General features: G+C 41.9%; 1 protein-coding gene across 1 annotated transcript in view; it reads left to right on the forward strand.

Moving 5' to 3' along the window:
• Positions 1-14179, forward strand: part of LOC126114536 (SAM and SH3 domain-containing protein 1-like) — a 443876-nt gene that overhangs the window by 374917 nt on the left and 54780 nt on the right. Inside the window, exon 8 of the mRNA XM_049915025.1 lies at positions 6869-6925. Within this exon, the coding sequence (XP_049770982.1) occupies positions 6869-6925 (57 nt within the window). The remainder of the gene's footprint in view (positions 1-6868; positions 6926-14179) is intronic.

Consider the following 14179-nt stretch of genomic DNA (forward strand, 5'->3'; position numbering starts at 1 on the left):
CCCGTGGTTAACGTGAGCAGCTGCGGAGCGAGAGGTCCTTTGTTCAAGTCTTCCCTCGAGTGAAAAGTTTATTTTTATATTTTCAGACAATTATTATCTGACCAACTCTTATGTTTTCATCACTTTTTGGGAGTGATTATCACATACACAAGAAAACCTAAATCGGGCAAGGTAGAAGAATCTTTTTACCCATTCGCCAAGTGTGCAAGTTAGGTGGGTCGACAACATCTTCCTGTCATGTGACGCACATGCCGTTACCAGTGTCGTATAGAATATATCAGACGTGTTTACCTACGGAGGAATCGGTTGACCTATGACCTTGCGATCAAATGTTTTCGGTTCCCACTGGAGAGGCACGTCCTTTCGTCTACTAATCGCACGGTTTTGCGGTGCGGTCGCAAAACACAGACACTGAACTTATTACAGTGAACAGAGACGTCAATGAACGAACGGACAGATCATAACTTCGCGAAAATAAAAAAATTAAAATTTTCTCTCGAGGGAAGACTTGAATCAAGGACCCCTCGTTCCGCAGCTGCTCAGTCAAACCACGGGACCACGGTGCTCCTGTGCTCACACGGTCCTCGATGTTGCCTATCTTGCGCATGGACTACTCAGTATGTATATTTTGCTTATTTTTTTCATAGTTCCACACAACTTCTTCCTGTTTTCTCGATTGATCTGTGTTCAGTTTTTCAAGGCCTATCCACTGTGCCAACATATAACTAAATCTGAGGGGGGTGCGATGGGGAGGTTCCCTTGTAAGATGCGATTTGTAGCGCCATTTATCGAGGTGACATGAATACCATTACATCTGTAGACAACTTTATTTGCCTTTAGATAACTTTAAAACACGATCCCAGAAAATTTACTAGAAAAAACACAAATGATTAAAATTAACCGAGCATTGAAAGTCATTCTGATTTTACGATGTATTTTTCTTAGTTGATCATCCTGTGATTAAGAATATCTCTGTCTACACAAGTTTCCTTTGTTGTTTATAACGCGTGGGAGAACGAGGCGGAATTTGCTAGCTTTGCCTCGCGTCTGTCTAGCTGCCTAGGAAAGGGATTAATCGAAGCTGCTGTACCTCGTACTGAGGACAATGATCTTGATCATATCGAAAGGTTGCAGCAATATCTGTGGTCCACTTGAACTTCCTAGCCAGCGGACTTGCCGAAGTGGTAACATCGGTGCCCGTCATATCAACGATGTTAAGCGCTGTGGGGCTTGGCTAGCATTTGGATAGGTCACTGTACGAGTCTGCCTTGTGAGGTCAATTGAAGAGCTACTTGATTGAAAAGTATCTGCACCGGTCACGAAAACTGACAACGGTCGAGAGAGCGGTGTGCTGATCACATGCCCCTCCGTATCCTCATCCGGTGACGCCTAAGGGCTGAGGACGACGGGGCGGCCGGTCGGTACCGGTGGACCTTCAAGTCTGTTCGGACAGTGTTTGTTTATACTTGAATTTCTTGGCTTACCTTTTGACATAATGCAGTAGGAAAAATAAATACATAAAACAGTACAAATGGAGCACACATTTGATACAAATTGTATCTGGGTGCTACCGTAAAACAGTTTTGTTGAGCGCAGAGGTTACCAATTGACTAGCAAACACTGGAACAGCAGTGTGGTAGAACGTCTGGGCAGAAGTAGCATACGTAAACGGGAAAGCTGGATAGCTAACCAGTGCTTTCAAGAACGGCTCGAAATTATATAATGCGCCTACATACCTTTATTTGGTAGTGGAGCAGCTTTATTCTTTATTTCTAAAGCAACAGCAGCTCTGTCCCCTCGGGGCAGAGAGAAACATCTGTTCGAAGAACAGGGTACTCAGTTTGCAATCTAAAAATAGTAGCAATATGAATAGTAATTTTAAAATATAATTACTAAGAATAATAGTACTGTTAGTGCTCGTATAAAGGAGGTGGTAGCAGCAGCAGCAGTGGTACAGCAGTAGTAGTTGTAGTTAGAATAGGTAATAGAACATAGTAGATTTAAGGAAAAGCATTGTTAATTGGCTATGTAAAACTAGAAAATAAAGCAGGAAATGGGTTTGGTAGCAAGAACGTAGCGACAAATGCATCCGTATTCAGTCTCATATAGTTGATATAACGCTGTAGAGTTTCGTTGTTATGCTCAATTTCTGGTATTCGGAGTAACCAGCCTGTAGCGCATACATCAGCTGGAAGTGACTCAGTCTTGTTCTGGTACGTCTGCACAGGTACTTGTAGGTTTGTGGCCGCTCTTAGCTGTGTGGCTAGTAACATTATTTCTGAATGATCTTGTCCTCGCCGAAGACAGTGGTTACGTAGGGGCGGCCGCCAACTCTGATGGTGGATTCATTGCCAAATCAATTAAGGGTGCCTTTCACCGGAATGATTGGTCCCTGAAAACAGCACGGAAACATTTCCCAGGACATTAGACTTCTCGCGCTATATTGAGCTCGTTCAGCAGTGGACAGAGAACGTCTGGTCCCAGGCGTTTCTCACGGGACACATTGAGGTCCATCCGCCGCATGAAAAAGAAGCATGACTCATCGGAAGAGAGTATAGTCAGCAGCAATACAGTATCGATACTGCAATAAATTCAAGTGTTTCCCGTCGACCAACTCCATTACTATAAATCATCTACTTTGGAACCCTATATTGGCTGGCTCAAACGAACTCGACAACATTCATCTGCTGCACATACGATCTCTGCAAATTGCCCAAAGCTGCCCTTCCCACCAGTACCAGAACTACGCAACTAGTAACAGACCTGTGATTTTCTGTTGGCGCCGTACAGTAACACGTCAGTAAATTGTTTTTGTAGGACGGTATAAAAGTTAAGCAGAAGGGAACTATTATACCTTTATTACAAAATTTAAAAAGAAGATTAATTATTATTTTAAATCCCCTGACTAAGAGAGTATAACGATTTAATATGTAGTTAGAGTAGAACATCTCACGTAATTCTCAACATCATGTGGTAAATGTCAGAATTATCCAAACCATACATAGTTCAGTATGAATGGCCGTGGTACAAGTTAGAACTGTCATAAATGTCATAACAGCTGATAGCAGTAGATTGATTTGGGATAAAAATGAAATTAATAGAATTTTCATGGCGCATCTACACGCAACAGTTCCCGTAGTTTGCTCATGTTTTAATCTTTCCAAAGATTTCTTTGTTGTCAGGAAAAGCACCAACAAATAAGAAAGTGGCATAGCTTGTGTCATTTATTTAACACACCGTGGCAACTTATGTTGCTTTTCCGAGATATTCATTACGAGAGCAGAAAAATTATTATTTTTTGTTGGAGACGTACGGAGACACAAAAGCAAAAAAAAATTGTCAGAAATAGTATAAAAATTACTATCTTAGTGGTGAATGAGCGCTACTGATTAGATGATGTACATAAACTTAGAGAGAATGGGGAGAAGTCGATTCCATTTAGACATCTATTTTAAATCCATTAGTAAATATTTAATGTATCTTAGATGGGTATCTTCACACTGTTCGTAAATGTATTGCTTAGGGATATATACTGCCGAAAAAAAAATGCAACACCCTCAAAGACAAGGTCATTTTGTTGACAAGTGAGGTAACGGATAACTCATCACTTTAAGATTATATGGTGACAAATTCAGACCGAATGAAACACAGATGTCACAGTAAAGGCTGCACAAACAATCGCACCAATACACAGTGTACTACACTCCGACGGCAACGCAGGCGTCTATTCTCACATGCAAACGATCATAAAGGCGCCGAATGGCACCCTGCGATAGACTGTTCCTAGGATATTGCGCCTTTTGTTGCATTCCGGCAAAGGTTCTTGCAGACATCGGGGAAAGAGTAAAATCCCGCTTCATTATGTCCCACAGGTGTTCAGTTGGTGATCTTGCTGGCCAGGTCACTTACTGTACATCACTAGGGGCACACTGTCACAGCATCCGCATGTGGACATGGCATTGTCCTGCTGAAAAAACACTTCACCTTTCTTGTCGGAAAAACGGCAGCAGCACAAGCACAACAGCCTGTGCAATGTAGCTGGCACTGATTACTTTACCCTGCAGGAAAACCAAATATGACCGCGATTTGTAACTGATGACCTTCCCGCACCATGAAGGCTGATATGGGACCAGTGTGTCATGGCCGAGTGCATTCTGGAAGAGGCAGCTCACCAGCTCTACGCCATACACTTATGTGTCCACGAGTCGCATAAAGACAGAACCTACTCTCATCGCTTAAGACAACAGACGGCCATCCCACTCTCCAGTTAACTCTTTCAAGACACCAGAGTAGCCATGCTTCGTAATGTCGTGGTATCTGTGGCAACTTGGTGAGAGGCACACGGGATCTTAATCTTCCTACAAGCAGAGTTTCCCAGTGGTCCCTTATAATACAGCAGATGTACCGGTGTTCGGTCGGCCACCGCTGCTTGCATGATGCGTCGATCTTGACGTGCGTCTGTACTACGCGAACGTCCTGAACCTGTTCTACAGGTGTGAGAATGTTCCACAGACCACTTTCAAAAGCATGCGCAGCAGTCCGTCGATACGTCCATCTAGTGTCCCATAGGCATACATTGCGATCCCGCTCAAAAGGCTGAAGCTGTTCAGCAGGAGTACGTACTCGTCGGTGGGGCATGGTTGTCCCCTACAACTTACGTTGCTAACATTGATCACCTCTATACTCTGCATAGTTAACCACCTGCAGAGCCAAAGCAGAGGTTGCACCGGCGTGGCTCCTGAGCGAATCTGATCGCCGCTGACCGTGACAAATGAATCTTTAACATTGCAACACCTCAGTACGCACATACGAGGAAAAGAAACCTAACTTTTTTTGACAGGTCGCGTGGAAGCATGCTGTGCGTTGGAAGAAGTGTCCCGAAATGATCCAAACTTTTCTTTTTCTGCTGCCTATTCACATTTTAAGCACAAACCTTCAGTCCCCTTTAATGTACTCTCCACTTGCACTAATACACTTGTCTAATCTTTTATTCCATTGCTCAAAACATTGCTTAAATTATTATTTTCGTAATGCCTAAATGCTCCTCCTCCGTTTTTTTTTTTTCTCTCTTCACCTCAGCAACATTAGCACAACGCTTTGCTTTCATGTCTCTTTTCATTCTAGGAAACAAAAAACAAAAAAAAGTAAAAAAGTCGCACGCGGCAATCAGGTGAGTATGGGGGGGGGGGGGGGGAGGGAGGATAGAAACGAAGCAGGGATCATACAATTTTTGGTCAAGAATTTTAGTACAGGCAGGACTGTGTTAGCAAGGGAATTGTCATGATAGAAAATCACAAATCAGATCACTTCCACCACACACTGTTGCACAATCTCTTCAAGACTTCCAAGTAGAAAGCTTGGTTAACTGTCTGATCTTGCGCAGCAAACCCTGAAGAAACGACTCCTCTCAAGTAGCAAAAAAAAATTTGGTTTCAGCTGACAAACTTTCTTGGGGTGAGGCGAACTTGAAGTCTTCCACTGGCTTGGTTGTTGCTTTGCTCCAGGATCGTAAACATAGCACCAAGATTCGTCACCTGTGATAATTTTCGAAAAAGAAAAGTTTGGATCATTTTGGGACACTTCTTCCAACGCACAGCATGCTTCCACGTGACCTAGTTTTTGTTCAGCAGTCAGCAGTCGTGGCACGAATTTGGCAACCATCCTTTTCATTTCCAAGTCTCCTGTCACAATTCTCTTCATAGAACTCCAAGTCATTCCCAACAGCTTCAAAATTTCTTCAGTGGTCCGTCGTCGGTCTTTGCTGATGACTGCACACATTTTCATGTGTTCGGGCCGTGAAAGAAGGACGAGAACGAAGTTTATCATCAACTGACATTTCGACATTTTTGAAACGGAAAACCACTCAGACACTTAAGTTTCCCCCATCGCATCGTTCTTGTGCGCAGTTTTTAACATTTCAAGAGTTTCTGTTGCACTTTTTCCAAACAAAAAGCAGAATTTCACCACCGCACGCTGTTTACGGAAATCAGACACTGCAAAATGACAATAATACAAAACAGTTGTCACTATAAACTAAGCCGAAACTAGTCCTGATCATAACAGCGACGGCGCTCGCCTTACTGACTGGAGTGTTTGCTCTGTGCGCTGCTAGCGGCAAAACGCGGCACTACGGAAGTTCTGCCTACAAAAAAATTAGTTCGGTTTCTTTTGGGTACCTTCTCATATTATACCCTGGTGCCACTGAACACAATCATTGAGGGTGTTGCATTTTTTCCAGCAGTGTATAATGGATCATTGGCATCTGATGGTAAAGCTGGTGAATAACACGAATGTGATTCCACAGTAACCAAGGATTTCTCATGTTTTCAGTCAGTTAAATATAATTTTTTAGCGACTATATCTTATGTATATTTCGTAAGATTTAGAAACTGATAAGACTGTTAGGGGTAGGGAAAAGAAGCTATGTATAGGCTGTTCGCACAAATGTCTTATGCAATTTTAGCATCAGCTACATTTCAGGTTTACAGTATTGTATGTTGTAAATGTATGAACTTATCTCATGTAGAATCAGTGAGAAGTTGGTGAAGATACGGGTTCAGGAAAAGTGTGGTACAGATAAGGTAGTGTTTTTAGTAGTTGTTGGTAGGCCTAGTCGTCAGCATAATACATCGAGTAGCTCTCGTACCACAGTCAGTCCATGTACCGGTAGTCAATTATTCTTCAGAAACGAATTTATGCCATTACCTTAGATGACACGCAAACAGGTACGTACATCATATATACCGGTACTATCGGTGGAACAGTTAACTGATAAATATCAAGCAAATTCATTTTCTTTCTCTATAGATCGCTGAGTTCATGCTCACGTTGCAATCACACTCACTAACGCTTTTGTTTCTCCACACAGCTGAAAGTGCAAGAAGTCCTGAAGAAGAGAGAGCGCTTCCACAAGGAGCACGAAGAGGTCAGTTGAGAACATCACTTGCTTCCGTGGCTGTCTTCGAAGCTTTTAGTGCATCGCTGTTACTTCCCATTTCTTCCACTATTTAGCGAAATACAAAATACGTTCGAACTCGAAAAACAGTATTTTTAGAACATTTGTGTTGTGTAGAAGTAACCATAGTGATGAGCTTTCTGTTGTGTGTAAGCATGCTTTGTATCTGTTCTTTAAAAAAACCGCTTATGTTTTGTTCTGCATGTACATGTCAAATGGAATCACTGACAATGACTGTACAATAGTTAGTTAATTAGTTTCTGGAGGGGGAGAAACACTTCGAGAAAACGCCATGGTAAAATTTTGCAGTATCATTTTTGTATGTGAATGTGAACGGCCTTTCGCCTTCTACATCCTTGGACGGCCATCTACGGGCTTCACTTGGGAGCTGTCATTAGTTCAAGAAATTCTTTCCCAGCTACCCTTCGATTGAAGGACGTTTAAAATATTGTAACCACCTTTTCACTAGTAATCTCTTAGTGTGGATTCTTCTACATGCGATGGCTCAGTTTTAACTTTACAATAGAAAGTCATACAGAAACAATTTTCCCCACTCGCCCCCCCCCCTTCCTCCTCATGCGCCCCCCCCCCCCCCCCGGCAACCATCACCCTTCCCCTTTCCCCATTTGTATGTTTGTATTGCTTACAGGGACACTCTCTTAGCGCATTTAGTCACACTGGCATTCAGTCTAAGATATCATATACTTTCAAGAGCGATGTTCATTTGAAATTTTAAATATGTGTAGATTCTCAAAAGACTGGAATAATTAAAAGAAAACTACTATATTTCTTATTTTTTTTTGTCCACTTACCTATTTCTGTTGCCATAAGGGAACAAATGTGCAAAGACATGTACGAGTTGTATGCAAATTTTAATTTCTTAAATTTTGTTGTATTTTTGACGTACTGGTCGACCAAATAGTTGAACATTAGTTTTTGTCCCAATATAGCCTCCTTGAATAAGAACAGGTTTTACACTACGTCGGCGGCATCTCTCCACGGTGGCTGTGCACGCTTCTTTAGGGGCTGTTGGGCCCACTAGAAAACTGCTGATGCAAGTGCAGAACGACTGAAGGGCCAGCGAGAGCATCCTTCGCCGTAGGAAAAAGCTAAAAATCTGTAGCGTTTGCTGGTTGGGGATGCTCAAAATCCCGATCGGAACCACACCGACGTATAGGAATAACCCAGAGTCGGTCCTGTTCCAGAGCAATTCACGGAAATAACCCACAACACTTCTGGAAGAATGGAAACAAAATTGCAATCTCAATGCACCAGTGCATCGTCGTAGATTACATTCTTTAACAATAGCGAAACAAGATATTAGGTGCAGTTAATTACGTGGTTGGGATTTTCATGCCAAGTAGAAGTCGCCACTCGATGTTTTTTGGACACGTCGTCGACATTTAAGCGTTAACGTCTGCTGTAGGTGCGTAGTCATTTTTTCAGGAAGGCTGATCTACACTAAACGTTCGCACCCCATCGATAGAACGATAGCCACAAGAATACTGTATTCTCAGTGGCTCAACTACTTCTTAGAAGCAAACTCAGAAAGTGGTCGCGTATCGTAAGTCGTTCATACCATTCTACATTCTACCATTCTTGAGAAAAAGGAAATATTTTGGTCGCAGCTCCAACAAGTAGGCCACTTTTATAATTCGCCAAAAGATGGTGACGGTAGACTCTTGAATCTTCGTACAAGCATCTGGAGTCGTCGTGTGTCCAGGACCTCCAATCGGGTGGACCGTTCGCCAGGTGCAGGTCTTTTGAGTTGACGCCACTTCGGCGACCTGCGCGTCGATTGGGATGAAATGATGATGATTAGGACAACACAACACCCAGTCCCTGGGCGGATAAAATCTCCGACCCAGCTGGGAATCGAACCCGGGTCCTTAGGATTGACATTCTGTCGCAGCCTGCTAAGAATTGGGGAACTCCCTTACTATATTCAGTGGCGTTTTTTTTTTTTTTAAAGCTGCGCTATTTTAAGAATGACCCTATCCCCGTTGGTGTATAAAATTCAAGAAAAATTTGTAGCCCATCTGCTCAGAAAGTGAAGAGCTTTCTGAAGAAACATGTCCATTCTCGTTAAACAGTGAATACAGAGTTATGCCACGGTATCTGTAGATGTTTGAGGGACATGATGAGGAGAAAACAACCAGAAAGTTCTGCAGATATTTATACACTTCCCTGTGTCAATGCACTGTCACGAATGAAGCATACTGTGCAAGTGCTAAAATAAAAATGATAATAGCTTGCTATCCATGGTACTACCAAACTTAATTCATTTCACCTCTCTTCAGTTTCTAAAAATGAATTTAAAACTGAAGAGTCGAAGATGTACAGTGCAGGTAACTCAAGGAGAAACACAGACAACAGGAAACAGTTGAAGAAGAATTTGAGGATAAGTTTCGACGTGGTGTTTAATAACAACACTTCACAACAATGGATTTGCTACTGGGTGTAAATATTGCGAGTATTGTGTAATAGGGTGCGATGATTCCGATTTTGCAATCTTAAATGTTGTAGGACGTCTGGATTTAAACTTATAGCTGAAAGTTATATGATATTAAAAGCCTGTACATGGCTTAATATGTAGCTGCATTAACGAGACTTGTTCGATGTACGATTTTGTGTGTGTGTGTGTGTGTGTGTGTGTGTGTGTGTGTGTATTATCAAGGCTACTCTGTTTTATGCGTCTGTGGAAAAATAAGTGTGCAGTAGTAAAAACAAACAGGCACACTTGGACAAGTTCTAACTCGTCCACGAACTACAGTATGTAGGCAGGATTCAACATGTTTTATAAAATTAGTTCCCGTGCAGTTCCTTCTGTTCGTCCATCAGTCTGATTCAGAGGTGTCTATAGAATAGTTCGTGCTAGTGTGGCTCTGTGTTTTATGAATTAACAGTAGCAGTAACATGCATTTAAGTGATTTCGGATAAGGCGATTCGGTAATTCGGTATATGATGATTTAGTAAACGAAAAATGAATAGGCGCAGTTGTGTAAATTGTCCGGACTGCTTTTGCTACATTTGTGGCAGGGATACGACATTCGACCAGCGGAAGAACATCACCAGAAAACTACGTTTAGCTTACAAACATACAAACATTACTTCAGATGCGAAATCGGAGACAAAAAAAAAAAAATGCTTGGCTCCTTATCTTTGTTGCATCATGTGTTAGCTCCGGCCTAACCCAGTAACGGTAAGCAGAAAAATCACCACTCGGATTGCTATTTCTACTTGATCAACATGTACGCGTACAGCTAAAAGAACATGTCTAAAATCATGTATCCGGATTGTCAGTCTGCTCTGAAGCCTGTGCTGCATGGTATAGAATCTACCATAATGGAGAAAGTGATACTGAAGGTAGTGACAGTGACGCTGGAGCTACGGAATTAACGAATGATCCCAACAATGACATTAAAAAGTCACTTTTGATCAGCCAAGCCGAACTGGACGACCAGGTTCGCGATTTTTCCCTGTCGAAAGAAAAGTCTGAACTGTTGGGTTCCAGACTGAAGGAGTGGAACTTATTCGAGAGAGGTGCTACAGTTACGCGTTTTTGAGATCGCCACAACAAATTGGCGGTATACTATGCTGTTGAACGGGGTATTTGCTTGCGCCATGACGTTACAGTGTTCATAAAGGAACTAGATAACAAAGACGTAGACAGAAGTTTGGAGTCTTTTTATTGACTCTAGCTCAAGTAGTCTCAAAGATGCACTATTATAGAATGGCAACCAGAAACCATCAATTCATATTGCTGATGCCATGAGCATGAAGGAAACGTACGAAACAATGAACACTGTCTTGATGCTGATTAAGTACTTACAGCAGAATTGGAATATCTGCGCTGATCTGAACATTGTAGTCCTTCTGTTAGAAATGCAGGCAGAGTATACAAAGCACATGTGCTTTTATTTGCCTGTAGAATAGTTGCGATGACAAGAATCATTATATAGTGAAAAATTGGTCACTCAGAAATTTACCTGTATGCGGACAGCACAGCGTTCGTGTGCCTGTTGTGGATCGCTATAAGATTTACATACCTCCACTCCATATCAAACCGGGTCTTATGAAACAGTTCGTTGCAGCAATTGCTAAAACAAATCGTAGTTTTCAGTACCTACAAGGCAAAAAGGCAAATTTGGAAAGATGAAAACTGACGCTAGGTTGAAAGCTGAAGTCTTCGTCGGACCAGTAACACGAAAATTGATTCGAGATCCACAATTTAGATTGGTGCTCACGGAACGAGAACTATCAGCTACGGACACATTTGTGCTTGTTGTGTACAGCTTTTTTGGGAATCACACAGCAGAAAACTGTGCGGAAATTGTGGACAACTTGCTAACAGCCTTCCAGCACTTGGTTGCCGAATGTCATTAAAGATGCATTTCTTGCATTCGCGTCTCACCTTTCCATCAAATATGACAGGCATGAATTAACAAACATTTACAATTCACTTCCTAATTATAATATTTAGTATTTTCATCGCGAAGTACGCGCATTAATTTTCCTAAAATTTCTCACATTCGCAATTCAACGTAGTTAACAGTATTATTCTTGATAGCCTTTACGCGTACATAACTTTTTTTCCTGACGTATCTGAGTGAATCCGACTGCAGCTCTGTATTCAGCGCATATGAATTACTACAGGGAACGTATTTTCAACCCAGCCGGTAAAAAAATTTATTTTGTTGCGTAGTGTAATAACATCAAAATCGGGCTACCGGTCGTTACGTGTTAATACGCTCATAGGAACTTCTCGACAGTACCTTATGCATGAATCACCAGATAGTTTTAAGACATTCGTCTGTGGTGGTCAGCGTGGCAATAAATCATTTCTCCTCGTATTAAAATGTTCTACAATAGACACTAAAAATTTCAGTACCATCAAGTATTTACCAGAAAACATAAAATTTATGGTACATTCCCTTGATGACCATAAAATAAAATGACCAAAGTTTCAGACTGACAAATTTAGATTTTTTTAAAGACTTCTGATGTTCTGTGTCGAACGCTTAACTTCCTCAAGAACAGGCCCAAACAGAGAGACGTGGACTGATTTCTAAGGTTACTTTGCAGGTTATTTTGATCCGTTTACATATTTCGTTAGTTATGAGCTGTGGAGACTCCGAGTTGCTTCAATCGCATGTTTTTAAATGATGGAATTGATAGAACATTAGAGCAATGATACAGTGGGTAGGACATGGAATAATCACTGTATGCAGAGCTGTAAAGTGTAAAGAGTGGTTACGTGTAGCACCAGCATTCGAATACGCGTCCGTACATCTGTATATAGTTTCTTCGTGATTGTTCTAAATTAGTCTCAGCGAATGGCAGGATTTCTCCCTAAACAAATAACGACTGATCACTTCCCTCCTCTTGTACACCTGCGGTAGTGTACCTAATGACCACGACGCCGATACTCGAACAGTGGTTCCTGGAGCATGGTGAAGGAATATTATGTTTTGTTGTTAGCGATTTCCTTTTCGTAGCAGTGCAGTTGTGAACACCCACAATTTGTAACACTCTCTACCAAAGATTGATGGTCGAGACGGATCGTAGCATGACGCATGTCAGTAGTCCAATTGACTCTTAAAAATGCGTGCAACATCAGTACAGTCTCCCATTACGTGTGTGTGAGTCTTAATTTGATATACGAACGACATTTTCTACAACGCGGCTATTGTCAATCCATGGGTTTGAGCCACATCATTCACCCTCACTATGCACCGAGACGTTTGCGGCAGATGATCGTGTTGAGCATATGTTACGAAGCGTCGTCGTACGATTCGCAATGCGGCGGCATGTATTGTCACCTGCGATCAGAACTAATATGATTTGCGGTATGGTATGGCATCTTCCATACTAGTGAAGACAGAAACTTGAGGAGAATTCTAACTTACGCATAGAACTACAAAGACTTTATTTGCAAAAGAACCGGTATATTTTTTACAAGTATGCACTTTGGAGCACTTTTTACAATTACGTTTATGTGCAAAGTTTACATTTGTCTTCCTCAAATACTCAGTGTGCCTTACAACGGATGTTCGGCAGGCATCCAGAAAACAGTCAAACACGTTCCATATTTATATGACCACGTATGGAGTTTCTGCTTTCTCTGGTTTTGCTATGCGGTGTCAAAGTTCACACAAAGCTGTTGGAAGGGGAGGCCCGTAGACGTTGTCTTCACAAACACCCACAAAAAATTGATATAAAAAATAAATCACGCACTGTGAGGTCAGGGGACGCTTGTGATCAATGGTGCAATTTGAGGTCCGTACTCACATTGAGATATAGGGAGTGCAGTGCTGTACTCTCGACGAAAATTGCGCTTCTTAGTGATCACCGAAATGCAGCGAACAGCACAAGAGACCGCTACCGGCAACAACATGAGTCGTTAACTGTCAATTGGCGCCAAGGTAAACTTTTATTTGTGTTGTTTTAGTTAAAACTCACCCCAAATTTATATCTTCATTCATGTAGAATATATAGTCTTGTGAAATCCGATGAATCATTAAAATACCCTGTAGTTACGTCAGTGAACAACGCTTAAACAAAATCATATTATTCCCTCCCTGGAATAACGGAATGAAATTCCAGGAAGATAATACTCGATCACATAACCTTCAGAATGTGTGTGTCATCAGTGCAGAACAACTAGAAACGCTTCGTCCCAGACTTTTCTGTCCTCTATAGACGTGACCGCTCGAATGAGAAACTAGCTGATCGGAGTCTCTCGAAAATGCGTAGCAATGAATTGTGAGGACTGGTATGAATGCAACCTGACAAACGATAGCACATCAGCACGTCAGTTTCACTTGATGCCACGGCCTGTTTATTTTAACTCAAACTAAAACGTAGAATAATGTGTGTTTAGACTGGTCAGAAATTGTAAACATTTACTAATGTCTCAAGCATTTCGCTCATAGTACTTAAATTTTATCTTCAGAATTTTATTTTCAAGTCGCATGATATCACCAGCGATAGAAGCGGAATTCTTCGTCAACCTATCAATCGGTCGATGAAACGGATCTTTCCTGTGGACCTCCCCAGACTCGGTGGCGCAGAGGTGAAATTCCAGGCAGAATGCACACATCGCACTTGATAGCTTTTGTTGCCCCAGGGGCCACCGGGGAGGGCCCAAGTTGATGACGCTGTCAGCGATTTCGCCTTTTGCTGATACCGCCCCGGGTACGACTGTGGGTCCCCTCCTTTTGG

This window comes from Schistocerca cancellata, chromosome 1 (assembly GCF_023864275.1).
Source record: "Schistocerca cancellata isolate TAMUIC-IGC-003103 chromosome 1, iqSchCanc2.1, whole genome shotgun sequence".
NCBI lineage: Eukaryota > Metazoa > Arthropoda > Insecta > Orthoptera > Acrididae > Schistocerca > Schistocerca cancellata.